Here is a 21,329-nt window from a genome sequence, read left to right on the forward strand (position 1 = left end):
CTTCTCACTGTTGAACAGACAGTTCAGTCTCTACATGTCTGTCTCTGTCTCTGTCTCTCACTCACGTTTTCACATTCATGGATTAAACCAGTTGATGTTTTAAACTCTTCTCAGTGATTCTTGTAAACTTCTTCCTCTTCCTTTAAAGATGGAAGCGTCGATTATTACAGGACAAAAACCACGGTGACTTTTACTCAGCTGCTGATGAAGGACGAGGCCTAATATCACCAAGCTAAAAGTCTCTGAGCCGCCAGCGTCACTGAGGAGAAAAACACATTTTAAACACATTCACTGTTCATGTTCAACTTTACAGGCTGTTTGTGAGCTGCTCACAGCTAAACACACACAACAAGAAACACAACTGGAAACACACATCATGTTGTACGGACGCTGAATAGAATGAATTACATGTGATTTCTTTTTCTTTGTGTTTTCACTGAATCAAATAAAACAATGTGAATCAGTTTTATATGTGATGTGCATTTCCTGCTGATGTAGAGCAGCACAAAAACCATCAGCTACTAATCCTACCAGACAATGATGTTTCTGTTACCATGACGCTGAGTTCATCTCTGTCCTGTAAATAATCTGATGTCAAATAAACAAAAACTGTAAAAAGGAAGTAAAAAAAATAATTAGTAGTAGTAATATTAGTCAGTACTGTGTTGTGTTGTGTAGTTGTGTCTAATGATCATAGTCAGTGTCTTATTCAGATTACTGGTTAAATCGATGACAATTATTGATTATTAATCAGATTTGACTGTAATAGATGTTTGTGTATGTGGAGCAGCAGTTCACATCACGTCTCCTTCAAACTGCTGCTGCTCTGCTGCTTCATTTAAAACCTATTCAAGTTAAATACAGTGAGACTGTATCATAAATCATAAAGTCATGAATAATATATGAGATGTAAATGAAGTAACATGATGCACATGTGTTATTAAAGGCTGGTGTTAATTAGCTCAGGGTGTTGTTACACTTCACTTTAACCAGATGAAACTAATGAAAACACAACGTTAACAGACTAAAGAGTACCACAACGTGTGTGTGTGTGTGTGAGTGTGTGTGGAAGCAGCTGCTCTGATTGGTTTATTCAGCATGACATCAGGAAGGAGGTGTGGCCTTTCCTGTTGGGACACTACACATTTGGGATGGGCAAAAAGGAGTTAACGTCGCGCTGTGCACCGACCTGCAGGCGCTGCTGTCTGCAGTGGTTTTCAGACTTTTTCTGCTCATGGCCTCTAAAGGTGCAGCCTGTAAAATAATCTCTAAAACCCTTGTGTGCATTCACATCAAACTGTAAACACTGATTGTGATTTAAAAAGCTAAAGTTGGAGAAACAACTAATGCAGAGGGAGGATGAGTGTCTCTGCTGTTGTGTGCAGTTTCTTCTGCTTTGTTCACACTAATTGACAAAAACACATTGTCAAACTTCCCTGTTGCTCCTGTGTCTTCTACCTCTGCTACTCGTTGCTTATTGCTGCTTCTCTGTTCTCCTGTAGTCAACCTAATCTTCTGATGTGCTGGTCTACATGATCATTAATGCATACAGGGATTAATAAAGTATTCTTTGACTTTTTGAGATGGTTTCAACTAAACAACTGAACTAAATAAATGAGAAGCTGAATGTGAAAAGGAGAAGAAGCTCAGAAAGAGGCAGGAGAGTTACTGTACCTGTGATTGTTCTTTTAGGAAAACCAGGAGCTGAAATTCACCTTTAAAGACCTGGAAAACAGAGACCAGGTTTAGAACTCATCATCTGGATCACCATGGTGACGGCACTGGCAGCTCCTCACTGTCATTGATGCTTATTGATCATAAATTACATTGATCCGTCTACATGTGAAATCACTTTTGACCATCACATAAAAAACAAACAAACCTGTCAATCAAACTCATCTCCTACAACCTGAGGATTGTAGCTCCGCCTCCTCCTTCAGTGTTTCCCATCATGCACCTGGGCTGTAGTAAAAAATCACTTCTTAGAAACTGGTTTTTACTGACTTGTATTTCTGAGATGTACATCTGGACACACTGAAGGATTTTTACACTAATTCTACTTTAACAATACACAATGACAATGACTGAATCAATATGAAAGAGTTTATAATACTCACCTCTAATCCTGACTGTAGCATAGAACTGTGGAGAAGAGTGAGAAACAGACTGAAGTCTACACAATGATACAGGAAATATAGAAGTATAGAAGTGTCAGCAGACCAACTGTGTGAATATACATGTCAACATAAAGAGGTCAGAAAGTAAAGGCTCTCGTACTCATTTCATCTGACCAGTTGTAGTCCGTTACAGACAATATTCACCTGTTAGTAACAATGGAAACAGTTTCAACTAAACACTGATTCCTGATGATGATTCAAACAAATGAAGCACAACATCAGTGACTGTAGGTTTAACACATCTGACTTTACTGAACATTATCTCTGTTGTTAGTCAGTGTTGTCGTTGATGAAAGTCCATGGTTCAAAGCCCCATGTGGTTCCTGTCAAAGTCTCATTACTCATCCATTTAATCCACTAGCATAGCATTCATCAACACGCAGCATCACATCCACAACGCCGTCGGCTCGGCCCAGAGGCATGATGGGAGTTCCACTACTGCCATATTCAGTGGGCCACATAACACGGAGGTCACCCCGAAAGTCCCGAGCTTTTTCAGTGAATGTGACAGTTGTTGTAATAAAACCTCTTGTAATCTCTGACATGGATGCTGCTCTGCAACAGACTCTACTGTGCATCATTAATAGTAGTGAATAGTGAACTCACCTCTCTCTGCTGCTCTGGTGGCTCCTTACATCCTTAGTTGCAGCCGTGTGGCTCGCTGACAATGTCACTTCTCTGACGTCCTGTCTGTCGTCACGGCGATATATGATACTAGTTGTCATAGTGTTTGATTGAAGATGATTGGCTGGCTCCTACCTTAACCCACACTGCAAAAGCTCAAACTCTTACCAAGAACATTTGTCTTATTTCTAGTCAAAACTAATCTCATTACACTCAAAATCAGACTCATCACATTAAAAGCAGCTTGTTTTTAGACACTTTTTACTTCTTTCAAGCAGATTTTCACTTGAAATAAGTAGAAAAGTCTGATAGTGGAGCAAGTTTTTCTTTCTTATTACAAACACAAAAAACCTGCTTTCACTGGCAGATTTTTCTACTTATTTCAAGTGAAAATTAGTTTGAAACAAGTGAAAATGATCTAAAAACAAGTTAATTTTTAGGTGATGAGTCTTATTTTAAGTGGAAAGAGATTAGTTTTGACTAGAAATGAGACATTTTGACAAGAAATAAGACAAATATTCTTGTAAAGATTTGGGGTTTTTGCAGTGCATAAGCTTCTCCTGTAACTACTATACTCATGTAGTCTGTAGGTTACAGTTGTTATGGTTCTTCAACAGTGGACTGACTGTGTTCCCAGTCATGTTGCTCAGACTAGAGCCAGAAACCAGTCCACTCTGAAACACAGTGAAGTGAGCCTGCAGTCCAGCCTGGTCATGTGACCTTCTACCTGAACACACCACTTTCATATGAGTGTTCATTCATGTTCATACCCTGACCCCTTGTGGTTGTTAGGTGGCACTGCGTTACATTGAGAAGAATATGAACAGGTGAGTGTTAAATGTTCACTGTTTCAGGTCTGAGTCTCATCACATCATCCATCATTTATTATCATTTAAAAACATCATTATAAACCAAAGACTAGAAATGAAATCATGTGATCAAGTTGTTTTTTGTTTCTTAACTAAATGAAAAATGTTTCTCTAATAAACATCAGTCTGTGATTTACTTTCAAACCAAAAGAGAATAAGAGATTTTTGGTGTCACAATCAAGACATGAAATTCTTCTCCTTCTTTATTTTTTAATCGATTTTATCATCATTTAATTTGAAACCAGAAACCATATTCATATGGATGTATCTGATTTTTAATTCTAAACCAAAGACTAGAAACAAAATCATTTGGTCAATTTGTTTTTTGTTTAACAGAAAGAAAGACAATCCAAACAGTTGAAAAAAAAAATGTATACAGGTATTCTCATTTAGACATGGTGTCTCATTTTCATTCTCATTTGACAGAGACAGTAGCTCAGTGCACAGACAGGAAGAGGACATCAAGAGTGAATAAATCTAAATAAAAGCCAAATAAAAGAAACTGTCAAACACCAAAGATGCACCATTTTGACAGTTTTTGTTTTTTCTATTCTGATGCCAAAAGGTTTTTTTTTTCCATGTTCATTTTGAAACAGCAGATTTACAGGTTTTTTCCTTTAGAAAAAGAACAAATATGGATTATGTGATGATACCCAGACCATTTCAGTCTTAGAAACTCATCAGCTGTGTAGCCGACCATCTTGGTAACTTAATAAACTTAATACTAATAGATGAATCCTCAGAGTTGTGTATCAGTGCTGGTGGATGTGACTGTCTCTGACCTTTGTGTAGAGTCTGTGTGAACGCTGCCTGAATCCCTGTAGATCAGCTGTGACACATGGGAAGATGTGCTGGCTGATGAATCCAGGTCTTTTGCAGGTACTGGATCTAAAGCGAGAACAATGTCTTATTAAGGCTGATAAATCTTTTATTGTGCATTATTAGGCCCTTATTATGCACCTAACTATGCACTTGTTAACAGTTAACTATGCTTTTTGCAGGTACTGGATCTAAAGCAAGAACAATGTCTTATTAAGGCTGATACATCTTTTATTGTGCATTATTAGGCCCTTATTATCAGTTAACTATGCACTTGTTAACAGTTAACTATGCTTTTTGCAGGTACTGGATCTAAAGCGAGAACAATGCCTTATTAAGTCTAATAAATCTTATGTTATGCATTTATTAATGATTAACAATGATTTTCACAACTTCCACATCTGTAATGAACAATACATGTGGTCAAGGTTGATAAAATGTAAAGAAAAGATTGCATTATGGAAAATGCTAAATTTACATCTGAGTTTTCATAATGACATTTTTTTTTAATGTAAACAAATAAAAGTCTCAATATATCCTGCAATAACACTTAACAGTTGAATTTTCAAGCATTTTAAACAGAGTCTTAATGTAGCACATTTCATTAAACTCAAACTCAAATGACTGTGCTGAATGTACACAGCAGTAAGTAGCTATCACGTACAGAAAAGTGTCAAGAACATATCAGACAGTGCACAACGAAAGAGAGAAGCTATATGTTTCGACCATGTACACTGTATGTATATAAGCCTAGCTGGAGACAAAATAAACGACATTATTTGAATATGAAAACTGACTGATACACAGAGGAGCGCTTCCGTAGGGCAGCAACAGTCATCCCTGTAGATCAGCTGTGACACATGGGAAGATGTGCTGGCTGATGAATCCAGGTGGACAGCATGTGATGTAGCAGCAGCAGCTGTGATGAGCCTCTGTCATGAGCCTTCATGGAGCTCACAGGTCGTCAGCATCCATGAAGGAGAAGCTGTTAGTGAAGAAAACTCCAGTCAGACCATGGTGAAGCACACTGATGTTTCCACAAGCTGACCTCCTGCTTTTAACAGCTATTTACTGGACTTTTCTTTAAACACTGTCAAAGCTACAGGACAGAGAAGTTCATGCCCTGACCCCTTGTGGTTGTTAGGTGGCACTGCGTTACATTGAGAAGAATATGAACAGGTGAGTGTTAAATGTTCACTGTTTCAGGTCTGAGTCTCATCACATCATCCATCATTTATTATCATTTAAAAACACAAGTCTGTTGTTTATTTTAACACTAAAAGAAAATATGACATCATTGGTGTCACAATCAAGAAATGAAAAAACTATTTAAAAAAAGAAAAATTCCTGTTATTGTTGTTTTATTTTGAAACCAGAAACCAAATTCATGTAGATGTATCTGGTTTTTTATTCTAAACCAAAGACCAGAGACAAAATGATGTGATCAATGTGTTTTTTGTCTCATAACCCTCCTGCTGTCCACCTGGGTCAAGGAAGGAAGGAAGGAAGGAAGGAAGGAAGGAAGGAAGGAAGGAAGGAAGGAAGGAAGGAAGGACAAAGGGAACGAAGGAAGGGAAAAGGGAAAGAAAGATAGATGGAGGGAGGGAACAGATTTGTTGTAGGAAGGAAGAAGGAAGGGAGAAAAGAAGGAGGGAAAAAGGAAGGAAAGAAAGATGGAGGGTCAATTGGATCAAAAGAGGAAGGAAGAAAGGAAGGAAGGAAGGAAGGAAGGAAGGAAGGAAGGGAAAATGATTGTGGAAAGAAGGAAGAGAGAAAGGAAAGAAAGAAGGAAGGAAGGAGGAAGGGAACAGAGAAGGACAAGAGGAGGGTTAAAAGAGTGTGAAGTTTTGCTGATGAAACCTCTCATTTGTGATTGGGCAGAGACAGGAAGAAGTCCAGCAGAACCACGGCTCCACAGCAACAATGAAGCTAAACGTTAGCTATTAAACACTGATCTGCTACATCCCAATCAGCACAGAATGACTGATGAGTTTATCAATACAATGTTCAGCATGAGCCTATATCCAAAAACCAGTGGAGCCAGCAGAACCACAGCCCAGAATAACCTTCACAACACTCTCTGCCTGTTCAACAGTCACGCTGCTAGGATTAGCCACAAGCTAACATGAAGCTATCAAAGTGAGTGAAAAGCTTTTCCGTATCAATGAACTTGTCATGTATCTCACTCAGCATCATCACAGAACATCAGCAGTTGTTGTCTGGAGCAGATCTTCACATGTATGATCAATAAAGTCACCTTTAACCCTCAAATAGAAAGTTAGATTAACGGAGCTCAGTACAAGTCAACCTACCACGAGACTCCCACAGCAGACTGTTGCCTAGAAACGGGTCAACCCGCCAAGTCTGCAGGGGCTCGTTAGTGTGGCCTTTCAAAATAAGAGCTTCTAACTCATAGATCATAATAAATACATAAAAAATAAATAAAGGAGTGAACGACTTCATATTGTAACAGGCAGATAAATAATAATAATAAACTAAGTGTAGTGCAGCTTCCATAATAACAGAATTACAGTTAGTGGAATTACTAACTCCTTAACTCTGTTACAGCAGCAAGTACAAGACAAATAAATAAAACACATTACAGCAGAGTGAGGACAGAGGAAAGCATCAATGTGTTTAGGAATGACTTGGAAACACTTTATAATGAAAACCATATTGACAATGTATATGGAATGTTTGAAGAATATTCACATCATTATTAAACAAAAAGTGTCCAGTGAAACAACAAAGCAGCAAACTAAAGTCTATAGATGGACCATGGATCATGAAGGGATTAGGAAACGCCTGTCAGAAGACAAATACACTCTACAGAGAATTTATTCAACAAAGAACTAAAGAGGCAGAAAATAAATGTAAGTATCAGAATAAGTGAACCAATATTATAAAGCTCTGTAGAAAAGAAAACTATAGGACAATATTTATTAATATCAGGCAAATGATTGAGTTTAACTATGAATGCATAGAACTTCAATACATATAAATAATAACACAAACAAGTGTGAGTATACTGTGGCTGCATTGACAAATACACCAAAGTTATCAAACCATTCTAAATACATTGACGTGACCTCAAAAGACACAATTTTTAAGTTGTTTTTCAGGTTTTACATACCTGTGGAACAGTAAGAAAGTGTCTGACTGTCTCAAACACCATTTTATTCTGCCTCCTAGTGTATGGGAATGGGATGGGCTTGAGTTAGGAGTTTCTCACTGAACCTGGTATCACAGCGCCACCTATGGTCACAAAGTGGAATGACAACAAAATGACCTGTATGGGAGTCTGACTCAGGATGTAACTGAAATAAATGAAGATAAAGAGAAAGAAGAAAATAAAAAATAAGGTGTGTGTGTGTATGACATCCTACTAATGAGAGGCTCTTTTTTCTGCCCTCTACATATAACGTGAAGAGGCTGAGAGAGACGTTTACCCTGACTTGTTGTGTCCTGTTTGTTAAGAACCAATAAAACCATTTAATAATAAAAGTGTCAACCCTCATGTTGAATAACCTCTGTCCTCACACTGTCAATGAGACCAAGGAGCCACAGTCAGTGAGAACAACTTTATTTAAAAATATCAAACGTCACTAAATCACATTTCAGTCTGAAATGTTTTTACACTGATATGAATATTGATCTGATAGAAACAATGAGCTTCATAGTTGATGTGAGCAGCTGCTGCCTCCTTCTCCTCACTTCTTCTTGGTGTACTGCAACCACAGAGAGGACAGACTGACGTGTGTTGGTCTGTCTGACAGTATTATTATTATTATTATTATTATTATTAATAAACTCACTTTATCTAGAATCCAGTCAGCGTCTGTTATCGCTCTCTGGATGATCATCTGGATCCTCTCTGGGTCGTCCTCATCTGAGTGACTGGTGTAACCCTGGAAAAACAAACTCATCAATCAGGACACTTTATTAATAATATTATCATCATGATTATCATTATTATTTCTCTGGTTTGAGTTTTTCTACTGTGTTTCTTTCCTTCATTTTTAAAATCTAAATGGAAGAATTGGACGTTTTGGACGAGAATAACTGATAATAATGAAAATAATCCTCAGTTTCAGACTTAATCCTGGATTTTCTCAGGTTTTCCTGATCTGTGTGTGAATGTGTGAATGCAGCAGCAGCAGCAGCAGCAGCAGCAGCAGCAGCAGCAGCAGGGACCGGAGGAGATCAGACAGGCGATCAGTCATTGTAGTGGCTGTTTGTGGAAACTAAGAAAAGCTTCAAATCAAACTTTAAACCCTAAAGAATCAAAGGGCCACTGCTGCACCATGGGTCGTGGTGTAGACAGCTGAGAGAAACATCATGACCATGCAAAGTCCAGTTTTAACTACAAATGTGGTTTATTTGACCAGAAAGGAGCAAGAAAAGAACAAAACAAAACAAAACCCATCAGCCCACCCAGGTGCATGCTGGTCCCTCACTGCAGCCCTACACATTTATTCTCTGGTGACGTGATCAAATGAAATAAAACACCAATAATAAACAGGAAAACACCTGAACTACACAAATAATAAACTAACAGAATCTGATCAGAGTTAAATCAAATAAATCAATTCAGGAAAATCAGATCTAAACTAAATATTAAAGTAAACAACACTAAATACAAACAATGAATAAATAAACAGCTGCAACAGTTTGTGTTTGTTGACGTGTGTTTACTACTGCTGGCTGTCAATCAAACCTCCCTCAGGGATAATAACCTGTAGTGACATCATCATCATCATCATCATCATCATCATCATCATCATCATCATCATCATCATCATCACTGTTACTTTAAAGGACAATTTCACTCTGGGCTGTATGTTCTTAACATTTCAGGTCTAACAGAAGGAATCTGAAGGTTTTCAGTTTAATGTCTCCTGTTTTGCGGTAGTTATGGTCTGTCCCCGCATCGCCACGGCAACGATGAATGGGAGCGGATTGAAGTTCTGCTGCTTAGGCTGTTTCCATCCCTCAAAGCCACAGACAGCGTCAGATGGAGACTCAAACATGAACCCAGAAGTTTATTTACTTCAAGTCCAGAGTTGATACTCCTGTGTTTCTGACACAAACGGGAGCTTCCCACTGCACCTGAACACACCGAGCGTCAACTTGGGTCTCGACTCCACCAGACTTTGAATTAGATCTAGTTTTACAAACATGTCGACTTGTTGAAGTAAATAAACTTCTGGCTGCATGTTTGAGTCTCCATCTGACGCTGTCTGTGGCTTTGAGGGATGGAAACAGCCTAAGCAGCAGAACTTCAATCCGCTCCCATTCATCGTTGCCGTGGCGACGCGGGGACAGACACAACTACCGCAAAACAGGAGACATTAAAGGGATAGTTCAACATTTTGGCAAATTGGCCCATTGCCATAATTGCTATAGTCATAGCAGTAGGTTCATTACCTTTAATTGTAGGTGTAAGCTATTTTCAGTACAGCAGAGTGCAGCAGCTGGCTGCTCAGAGCTACGCTATGGAGGCTAAGGGAATTTCTTGGTTTCCCTCATTAAACTCATCAAATACAAAATCCCAAAACTCCACAGCGCTTTTGTAGACAAGTTGTGACCTGCACAACCACCACGCTATGAGATAATGACGGGACGATACGAAACGGAGCCGTTTTCGAGGTAAATTCATACAAAACCGCTGATGCGCGTTGCGTTCAGGGACAGTTTTTCAGCAAGCAGAATCCGTATTTACCCTGTATTTACCTCGAAAACGGCTCCGTTTCGTATCGTTCCGTCATTATCTCATAGCGTGGTGGTTGTGCAGGTCACAACTTGTCTACAAAAGCGCTGTGGAGTTTTGGGATGTTGAATTTGATGAGTTTAATGAGGGAAACCAAGAAATTCCCTTAGCCTCCATAGCGTAGCTCTGAGCAGCCAGCTGCTGCGCTCCGCCGTACTGAAAATAGCTTACACCTACAATTAAAGGTAATGAACCTACTGCTATGACTATAGCGATTATGGCAATGGGCCAATTTGCCAAAATGTTGAACTATCCCTTTAAACTGAAAACCTTCAGATTCCTTCTGTTAGACCTAAAATGTTAGGAACATACAGCCCAGAGGTGAATTTGCCCGGAATTGTCCTTTAATGTTTTCCTCCACGTGATGTTGAAGATGAAATGACAGTGACAGTAGTGACTCCTCCCTCCCACCGGAGCCCCACATATTTATTCTCTGGTGCCCCGACGTGGAGAAATGAAATAAAAACACAAAGAACAAACAGGAAAACAAACGACAAACTCACTGAACACTAACAACATCTGATCAGGATCAAATCAATCAATCAATTCAGGATCATCACATCTAAACTCAACACTAAACACGACCAATAAACATGTGACACCATCAGACTGTCCATCTAACCAGTCTGCAGCTCCATCCAGCTTCTCTCTGCATCCTCAGCTCAGAAACCGTCACTAGAGAGAGTCCAGCATCCGTCAGCAGAGGTGTGTGTGTGTGTGTGTGTGTGTGGGGGTCACCACGAACAACATCAATTAATAACTTTTATGATAAAAAATTATAATTTAGTTATCAAGAATACGCTCTCAAAAATATATCAAATACTAGGAGACAGTGAAGAAACACAAGACCTAATTAGGACAAAGTGGAATCAAGATCAATCAAGTACAAATAGAAGACGACGATTGGAAAAATGCTTATAGCACAATACACAAAACAACAAGTTCTGGATATTGGAGGGAATTCTCATGGAAGGTAAACACACGTTTTTTCATTACTCCAAACATACAGTCTAAATTCACAACATCCATTACCTCAGACTGTTGGCGAAATTGTGGGGAGCACCATGCGAACCACTCACATATTTTCTATTTTGTCCATCACTAAAACCTTTTTGGAAAAAAATTATGGAATCTTTCTTTTCAATTTTCCAGTTTAAAAAAACACTGGAACCGAAATGTATAGTTTTAGGAATAACACCAGCCGAATATTTATACAGAATACTTAGAATAACAGCTTTGAAACAAATCACAAGAAATTGGCAAAAATCTATCTCACCTTCTTTTAACAACTGGAAATGAACTGTAAACAGTATTCTGGAAATGGAAAAAATTACATACAGAGTCAGAAAACCAGAACCAGAATGTCTGAAGAGATGGAATAAGTGGTTTGATTATATAAATAAATAAACGGATGTTTTCAGCTCTGAAGAAAGGTTTATTAGATTTCTGAAGAGAACAAATCTATGTATGTATATATTGCAATTTTTGTTTCTATCTTATGCCCTTTTTTTTTTCCCCCCAACTGTCTTTGCCCCCCCCCCCCCCCCCCCCCTTTATTATTAATATTCCCCTTAAAATTATATACATTTATTTTTTATTCTTTTTTTTTTTTTTTTTGAATCCATCTATTTTTCACTTTTTTCTTTGATGTTTTTCACACACACACACAATGTTTTAAAAAATGTCATAAATGTTGCAGGAACGTGCCAGTGACTGATAAGATATGTGCTGGAATATGAACTTGAATTCTGCAATAAAGTATAAAAAAAAAAGAAAAGAAACCGTCACTAGAGAGAGTAGAGCATCCGTCTGCAGCGTTACACCTGGCCCGTCAGCAGAGGTGTGTGTGTGTGTGTGTGTGTGTGTGTGTGTGTGTGTGTGTGTGTGTGTGTGTGTGTGTGTGTGTGTGTGTGTGTGTGTGTGTGTGTGTGTGTGTGTACCTGAGCAGCTCACCTGTCGTACGGCGTGTGGATAGTGTTGCTGCATGGCCGTGTTGGGCAGCAGCCTGCAGCACCTCAGGAGATATGGATAGAGCTGCAGCGGGGTGTGGACCAGCTCTGCTCCAGCTAAAGGTGGCATCCCCTCCTCCTGTGGAGTCACAGACAGCAGCTCTGAGCTTCAGCAGCTTCACAGTCACAGTCAGGAAGAAGAGGAAGAAGCTCTCAGAGATGTAACACCTGCTCAGGTCTATACAGCTACTGTTAGCTAACACACTAACAACACTTTAACACACCAGCAAAACCATCAGTGAATGGAACAGACTTCCAGAGCACCTCAAAAACACCACTGCACTGCAAAAACTCTAAATCTTTCTGAGAATGTTTGTCCTTTTTCTTGTCCAAATGTCTCATTTCTAGTCAAAACTAATCTCTTTCCATTTAAAATAAGACTCATCACCTAAACATTAACTTGTTTTTAGATCATTTTCACTTGTTTCAAACTAATATTCACTTGAAATAAGTAGAAAAATCTGCCAGTGAAAGCAAGTTTTTTGTGCTTGTAATAAGGAAGAAAAACTTGCTCCACTATCAGATTTTTCTACTTATTTCAAGTGAAAATCTGCTTGAAAGAAGTAAAAAGTGTCTAAAACAAGCTGCTTTTTAAGTATAATGAGATTAGTTTTGACTAGAAATGACATTTAGACTAGAAATAAGAGAAATATTCTTGGTAAAATGTTTGAGTTTTTGCAGTGTGACTACCTCTGTTTTACTCGTAAGGTCAGAAACTGGATTGTGAGTCAGCAGCCGGGGAGCCCTGTACATAGGAGACCAGTAGGTACCAGTAGGGATGAGACCCTGGTGGGCAGCCTCGTCCAGAGGTGGTAGTAACACGCTACATTTACTCTGTTACATTTACTTGAGTAACTTTTTGGATAAATTGTACTTCTAAGAGTAGTTTCAATGCAGCATACTTGTTACTTTTACTTGAGTATATTTCTTCAGAAGAAGCGGTACTTTTACTCCGTTACATTGAGCTTCATTCCGGTCGCTACTCGCTACTTTTTCGCATCGATCCAACGTGCAAATTGTTTGTTTATGTTTTAATGGAGATACTTCCGAGCCTCTGTCACATGACTGCGTTTCACCAATCAGATGTAGCCACTCGCGACGTTTGCCTCCGTGTAACCAATCAGACAGAGCCAGGCAGTCACATGACCGCACACAAAGAGCTTATGGACAGTTCATAGATCTTTCAGAGATAGGCCTATGTAAGTTATTGTGGCTGAATTTGTCTTCATTTATGTTACTTTGTAAAAAAAAAAAAAAAAAGGGAAAAAAAGAAAGTCATTTAGGCTTTTGTTTTAGTTGTTAAATGTTGTTCTTTGGCAATAACTGGATTTTTTCATTGCTATTATATTTTTGTGTATTTGATGAGGCCTACATTTACTGATCATTAAACGAACAAATCAGAGGTTACTCAGCAGTTACTCAGTACTTGAGTAAGTACTTTCTACTCTTTCTCAAGTAAATGTTTGAATGGCTACTTTTTACTTTTACTTGAGTAACATTATTCTAAAGTAACTCTACTCTTACTTGAGTAGAGTTTTTGGCTGCTCTACCCACCTCTGGCCTCGTCCCTACTGGGCATTCTCAACCTGACAACGCAGTGCCAGCATCAAACTGGAACTGCATTAGGTCACCTTGGTGGGTAGCTCCATCCCTGTGGAGCTCCACTCAGGTCCCTTCTCCTCTCCTACATATTATTTACACTGAACAATGAGCACTTTATGTGAAATCCTATGTACTTGAATGTATTTGATTTATTTTAAATACCCAGAACATCCCTGCACACGTTAGATAGGCACTCTACTTTATGAAATATCCTATGTACTTGAATAGCCTACTTATTTTAAATACTCACATCATTTTTTTTTATTCAAAACTTTGTTTCACATTACAAAACATTTTTTCAAAATAATATGCAATATATAAAGCACTTCTATATTATAATACGCCAGGGGGAATTTAGTTTTCACATATATTGACAGTCTTATTGCTTTCTGGTTGCTTAAAAATCTGATGGAGGTTGTGTATTGTTTGAGCTCACCGCTAAGAGCAATAAAAGAAGGTTTTATTTTTATTTTTAATGAACTTACATTTCAGTTTAAACTCTGTTGTCTCCATCAGTGTCTCTCAGACGTCTTCTCCTCCTCCGGAGACTTTCCATAACAAACCGTAGTCGGATCATGGATGTGTTGAGTCGGATGTGTCGTCATCTGTTTGTCTGGTGTCATGTTTGCACCACACGGAGCGGTGTCGCCCCCTCGTGTCGCTTCATGGAGTCCTGCAGCGTCCTGGAGGAAACTGGAGATGAGTTCAGACACAGAGTCACTGACAAGCGGCGGACTGGAGATCGATATTATCATTAATGTTTTAACTCTTTATGGTTCAGTAGTAGAAATAAACAGCAGTAAAAACACCAGTCTCTCTACTCAGATAAAGAAGTCACCTCCCCTCCCCCACTTCCTGTTTAAACTTTACTTTCACTTTGACTCAGCGGTTGTGTGGCAGTTTGTTTCCCCGTGTGAAGGTAAGGTGAACAGTCTGAATGTTTTCCTCCTTAACACCTGTCGTTACCTGAGTTCTCTGCCCTTCAACTTGTTGTTGTGTTGTTGTTGTGTTATTATAATGTTACTGTAGCTGAGTCAGAGCTGCAGCTGTAAAGTCTGGACCAACAGAACCGTGTCCTCCATGTTGTGTGGATGTTGTGGGTAGAACCGTGTCCTCCATGTTGTGTGGATGTTGTGGGTAGAACCGTGTCCTCCATGTTGTGTGGATGTTGTGGGTAGAACCGTGTCCTCCATGTTGTGTGGATCAGCTGGGACTTTGTCTGTGGTGAGTAGAGTGGTCTGTCTGTAGATTTACTACAGGACTGATGTGGACTCAGTGTCTGTCATTAGTCCTCATGTTGTCCTGGGCTCATTTTCACCCCAAACCAAAGTTATTTCCTTCATAATTTGCTTGTTTTTCATCAAACAGGTTGCGGAATTATGGGTGTTTTATTGAATTTAGTAACACTCTTTGTCCCCAGAGGACAAAATATACCATTATCACACAAGTTGTGTTTCATCTTTTTATTCAACTTCAGGCCAACCTATTAATTTCACACCTCATTTATATGAAATCATACCCATTCACAAAACAGAAAATGACCCCAACTGGTTTGAATGCTAAAAAGCACAAAACACAACATTATCACACATATTTGTGTTATAAGACAAATCAACATTCATCAGTCTTCATTCAGAATCAGTCTGCATGTGTCCTCAGATGCAGGTAGTGATAGTGTGTTGTGTGCAGATGTGTGCGTTGACTTTTTGGCCCATTTCACCTGTTTTGAAATCAGTCTGGCGAGGGCAGAATTAAGCAATATTACCCGAGAGGGTGTGCTTTAACGTCATTTGAGCACGACGGTGATGCGGTCAGGACCGAGGCGCTTGCGCCGAGGTCCGCAAGCATCACCGAAGTGCTCAAATTACGTTTAAGCACACCCTCGAGGGTAATATTGCGATTATACAACAATTACCAACAAAATAGAGCGTATAATTAAATACATATTCATGTTGATGGACATTTTGCTCTCAAAATTTAAAGTTTTTTGCGAGTGTGCTTCCTGTTTCCATGGAAATAAATGGGGTCTGACTAATAACTGAAACACAGTCAGTCACGTCAGTAGACTCCTATGTGTAATGGAACCTAGTTCACCTCTACAGCAAATAGTCCGAACCTTAGTAACGACCTAGCAACAGAAATTATTTTCTAGTCCCAGATGAGTGAACTCTGAGCTGACGTTCATGTTTTAACGCGGTCTCGGACTTTCCCGAACTAAATCAACACTGCACAAACTCGCCCAAGTTATAACAAAGATGCCGTTTTTTTCCTTTCACAGATGTAGCTTCTACAACCGCAAACTCTGCATGTAAATGAAGTTATAGCGCCGTGTCGCCGACACAGCTGATAGAGAAAGCCAAACGATTACTCCAGACTATTTAAAAGCCCAAACGGCGCAAGCGAGAGAGAGGGAGAGAGAGAAACATACAGGTAATCACCTCCGTTTTATCCAATGAAATATTCAGCTCCAGGCCATATTTTAAAAAACATATTCACCGCGATCACAACTCTCCGACTTTGTAACGTTACACACATGGGAGGGAGACAATCCTCTCGGCTGTAACGGGGAGGTTTACAATATATTAACAAAAAATAAAATAATTGTTCTATAAATGTGACTTTGGCAGCTGACAGGAACAACCTACAGGAGGTCAGTGTAGTTTGTGATTTATTTTCACGAGTAATAAATGACGTTTCTGAAAATAAAAGGGGGAAAAAGGGAAAAATCCATGTTGCCATGGAGATGTATAAACAACATGACATGGCGAAGTAATATGTTCAGTGATGAGTCAGCCGTGCTGTAATGCTGATTTGAGCACGTTCTAAATGTCTTATTGACCAATCAGATTGCTTGGTCGGAACTACTTGTTGTATAATGCAGAATAACCCTTTAGAGTGGTGGACCAGGATCTGGGCAAGGGGCAGCTGGGTGAGGGGCAGCTAGGTGAGGGGCAGCTGAGTGAGGGGCAGCTGGGTGAGGGGCAGCTGAGTGAGGGGCAGCTGGGTGAGGGGCAGCTAGGTGAGGGGCAGCTGGGTGAGGGGCAGCTGGGTGAGGGGCAGCTGGGTGAGGGGCAGCTGAGTGAGGGGCAGCTAGGTGAGGGGCAGCTGGGTGAGGGGCAGCTAGGTGAGGGGCAGCTGGGTGAGGGGCAGCTGGATGAGGGGCAGCTAGGTGAGGGGCAGCTAGGTGAGGGGCAGCTGAGTGAGGGGCAGCTGGGTGAGGGGCAGCTGGGTGAGGGGCAGCTGGGTGAGGGGCAGCTGGGTGAGGGGCAGCTGGGTGAGGGGCAGCTAGGTGAGGGGCAGCTAGGTGAGGGGCAGCTAGGTGAGGGGCAGCTGAGTGAGGGGCAGCTGGGTGAGGGGCAGCTAGGTGAGGGGCAGCTGGGTGAGGGGCAGCTGAGTGAGGGGCAGCTAGGTGAGGGGCAGCTGGGTGAGGGGCAGCTAGGTGAGGGGCAGCAGGGTGAGGGGCAGCTGGGTGAGGGGCAGCTAGGTGAGGGGCAGCTGGGTGAGGGGCAGCTGAGTGAGGGGCAGCTAGGTGAGGGGCAGCTGGGTGAGGGGCAGCTGAGTGAGGGGCAGCTGGGTGAGGGGCAGCTGGGTGAGGGGCAGCTGGGTGAGGGGCAGCTAGATGAGGGTGAGGGGCAGCTGGGTGAGGGGCAGCTAGGTGAGGGGCAGCTGGGTGAGGGGCAGCTGAGTGAGGGGCAGCTAGGTGAGGGGCAGCTGGGTGAGGGGCAGCTGAGTGAGGGGCAGCTGGGTGAGGGGCAGCTGGGTGAGGGGCAGCTGGGTGAGGGGCAGCTGGGTGAGGGGCAGCTAGATGAGGGGCAGCTGGGTGAGGGGCAGCTGAGTGAGGGGCAGCTGGGTGAGGGGCAGCTGGGTGAGGGGCAGCTAGGTGAGGGGCAGCTGGGTGAGGGGCAGCTGAGTGAGGGGCAGCTAGGTGAGGGGCAGCTAGGTGAGGGGCAGCTGAGTGAGGGGCAGCTGGGTGAGGGGCAGCTAGGTGAGGGGCAGCTGAGTGAGGGGCAGCTGAGTGAGGGGCAGCTGAGTGAGGGGCAGCTGAGTGAGGGGCAGCTGGATGAGGGGCAGCTGGGTGAGGGGCAGCTGGGTGAGGGGCAGCTGAGTGAGGGGCAGCTGGGTGAGGGGCAGCTGGGTGAGGGGCAGCTAGGTGAGGGGCAGCTGGGTGAGGGGCAGCTGGGTGAGGGGCAGCTGGGTGAGGGGCAGCTGAGTGAGGGGCAGCTGGATGAGGGGCAGCTGGGTGAGGGGCAGCTGAGTGAGGGGCAGCTGGGTGAGGGGCAGCTGAGTGAGGGGCAGCTAGGTGAGGGGCAGCTAGGTGAGGGGCAGCTAGGTGAGGGGCAGCTAGATGAGGGGCAGCTGAGTGAGGGGCAGCTAGATGAGGGGCAGCTGGGTGAGGGGCAGCTAGGTGAGGGGCAGCTGAGTGAGGGGCAGCTAGATGAGGGGCAGCTAGATGAGGGGCAGCTAGGTGAGGGGCAGCTGGGTGAGGGGCAGCTAGGTGAGGGGCAGCTGAGTGAGGGGCAGCTAGATGAGGGGCAGCTGAGTGAGGGGCAGCTAGATGAGGGGCAGCTGAGTGAGGGGCAGCTGAGTGAGGGGCAGCTAGATGAGGGGCAGCTAGGTGAGGGGCAGCTGGGTGAGGGGCAGCTGAGTGAGGGGCAGCTAGATGAGGGGCAGCTGGGTGAGGGGCAGCTAGGTGAGGGGCAGCTAGGTGAGGGGCAGCTAGGTGAGGGGCAGCTGAGTGAGGGGCAGCTAGATGAGGGGCAGCTGAGTGAGGGGCAGCTAGATGAGGGGCAGCTAGGTGAGGGGCAGCTGGGTGAGGGGCAGCTGAGTGAGGGGCAGCTAGGTGAGGGGCAGCTGAGTGAGGGGCAGCTGGGTGAGGGGCAGCTGAGTGAGGGGCAGCTGGATGAGGGGCAGCTGGGTGAGGGGCAGCTAGGTGAGGGGCAGCTGGATGAGGGGCAGCTGGGTGAGGGGCAGCTGGATGAGGGGCAGCTGGGTGAGGGGCAGCTGGATGAGGGGCAGCTGGGTGAGGGGCAGCTGAGTGAGGGGCAGCTAGGTGAGGGGCAGCTGGATGAGGGGCAGCTAGGTGAGGGGCAGCTAGGTGAGGGGCAGCTGGATGAGGGGCAGCTGGGTGAGGGGCAGCTGGATGAGGGGCAGCTAGATGAGGGGCAGCTAGGTGAGGGGCAGCTGGATGAGGGGCAGCTGGGTGAGGGGCAGCTGGATGAGGGGCAGCTAGATGAGGGGCAGCTGGGTGAGGGGCAGCTGGATGAGGGGCAGCTAGGTGAGGGGCAGCTGAGTGAGGGGCAGCTAGATGAGGGGCAGCTAGGTGAGGGGCAGCTGAGTGAGGGGCAGCTGGATGAGGGGCAGCTGGATGAGGGGCAGCTGAGTGAGGGGCAGCTGAGTGAGGGGCAGCTGGATGAGGGGCAGCTGAGTGAGGGGCAGCTAGGTGAGAGTGGCAGCTAGGTGAGGGGCAGCAGGGTGAGGGGCAGCTAGGTGAGGGGCAGCTGAGTGAGGGGCAGCTGGGTGAGGGGCAGCTGGATGAGGGGCAGCTGGGTGAGGGGCAGCTGGATGAGGGGCAGCTAGGTGAGGGGCAGCTAGGTGAGGGGCAGCTGAGTGAGGGGCAACTAGGTGAGGGGCAGCTGGATGAGGGGCAGCTGGGTGAGGGGCAGCTAGGTGAGGGGCAGCTGGGTGAGGGGCAGCTAGGTGAGGGGCAGCTGGGTGAGGGGCAGCTGGGTGAGGGGCAGCTGGATGAGGGGCAGCTGGGTGAGGGGCAGCTGGGTGAGGGGCAGCTAGGTGAGGGGCAGCTGGATGAGGGGCAGCTGGGTGAGGGGCAGCTAGGTGAGGGGCAGCTGGGTGAGGGGCAGCTGGGTGAGGGGCAGCTGGATGAGGGGCAGCTGGGTGAGGGGCAGCTGGATGAGGGGCAGCTAGATGAGGGGCAGCTGGATGAGGGGCAGCAGGGTGAGGGGCAGCAGGGTGAGGGGCAGCTAGGTGAGGGGCAGCTGGATGAGGGGCAGCAGGGTGAGGGGCAGCAGGGTGAGGGGCAGCTAGGTGAGGGGCAGCTGGGTGAGGGGCAGCTGGGTGAGGGGCAGCTGGATGAGGGGCAGCAGGGTGAGGGGCAGCAGGGTGAGGGGCAGCTAGGTGAGGGGCAGCTGGGTGAGGGGCAGCTGGGTGAGGGGCAGCTGGATGAGGGGCAGCTGGGTGAGGGGCAGCTAGGTGAGGGGCAGCTGGGTGAGGGGCAGCTAGGTGAGGGGCAGCTGGATGAGGGGCAGCTGGGTGAGGGGCAGCTGGATGAGGGGCAGCTAGATGAGGGGCAGCTAGGTGAGGGGCAGCTGGATGAGGGGCAGCTAGGTGAGGGGCAGCTAGGTGAGGGGCAGCTGGGTGAGGGGCAGCTAGGTGAGGGGCAGCTGGATGAGGGGCAGCTGGGTGAGGGGCAGCTGGATGAGGGGCAGCTAGATGAGGGGCAGCTAGGTGAGGGGCAGCTGGATGAGGGGCAGCTGGGTGAGGGGCAGCTGGATGAGGGGCAGCTAGATGAGGGGCAGCTAGGTGAGGGGCAGCTGGATGAGGGGCAGCTAGGTGAGGGGCAGCTGGATGAGGGGCAGCTGGGTGAGGGGCAGCTGGATGAGGGGCAGCTAGATGAGGGGCAGCTAGGTGAGGGGCAGCTGGATGAGGGGCAGCTGGGTGAGGGGCAGCTGGATGAGGGGCAGCTAGATGAGGGGCAGCTGGGTGAGGGGCAGCTGGATGAGGGGCAGCTGGGTGAGGGGCAGCTGAGTGAGGGGCAGCTAGATGAGGGGCAGCTAGGTGAGGGGCAGCTGAGTGAGGGGCAGCTGGATGAGGGGCAGCTGGGTGAGGGGCAGCTGGGTGAGGGGCAGCTAGGTGAGGGGCAGCTGAGTGAGGGGCAGCTGGATGAGGGGCAGCTGAGTGAGGGGCAGCTAGGTGAGAGGGGCAGCTAGGTGAGGGGCAGCAGGGTGAGGGGCAGCTAGGTGAGGGGCAGCTGAGTGAGGGGCAGCTGGGTGAGGGGCAGCTGGATGAGGGGCAGCTGGGTGAGGGGCAGCTGGATGAGGGGCAGCTAGGTGAGGGGCAGCTAGGTGAGGGGCAGCTGAGTGAGGGGCAACTAGGTGAGGGGCAGCTGGATGAGGGGCAGCTGGGTGAGGGGCAGCTAGGTGAGGGGCAGCTGGGTGAGGGGCAGCAGGGTGAGGGGCAGCTGGATGAGGGGCAGCTGGGTGAGGGGCAGCTGGGTGAGGGGCAACTGGATGAGGGGCAGCTGGGTGAGGGGCAGCTGGATGAGGGGCAGCAGGGTGAGGGGCAGCTGGGTGAGGGGCAGCAGGGTGAGGGGCAGCTGGATGAGGGGCAGCAGGGTGAGGGGCAGCTGGGTGAGGGGCAACTGGATGAGGGGCAGCTGGGTGAGGGGCAGCTGGATGAGGGGCAGCTGGGTGAGGGGCAGCTGGGTGAGGGGCAGCTAGGTGAG

The 21,329-nt window shown here is 45.3% G+C and overlaps 2 protein-coding genes across 2 annotated transcripts in view; one reads left to right on the forward strand and one right to left on the reverse strand.

Moving 5' to 3' along the window:
* Positions 1–21,329, forward strand: part of LOC310996399 (uncharacterized protein) — a gene marked incomplete at its 3' end in the record, with an annotated part of 135,227 nt that overhangs the window by 75,780 nt on the left and 38,118 nt on the right. The gene's annotated exons all lie outside the window — the stretch shown is intronic.
* Positions 8,139–14,454, reverse strand: LOC310995937 (LYR motif-containing protein 9-like). The gene is made up of 4 exons (XM_083985152.1): positions 14,356–14,454; positions 12,213–12,347; positions 8,305–8,397; positions 8,139–8,217 (listed from the first exon to the last, which is right to left on the reverse strand). Exons 2-4 carry the CDS (start codon positions 12,336–12,338, stop codon positions 8,200–8,202), a joined length of 237 nt encoding a protein of 78 aa, XP_083841278.1. The 5' UTR covers positions 12,339–12,347; positions 14,356–14,454; the 3' UTR covers positions 8,139–8,199.

The sequence above is a fragment of the Trachurus trachurus genome, assembly GCF_905171665.1.
Source record: "Trachurus trachurus genome assembly, chromosome: 13".
In the NCBI taxonomy this organism is placed as follows: Eukaryota; Metazoa; Chordata; class Actinopteri; order Carangiformes; family Carangidae; genus Trachurus; species Trachurus trachurus.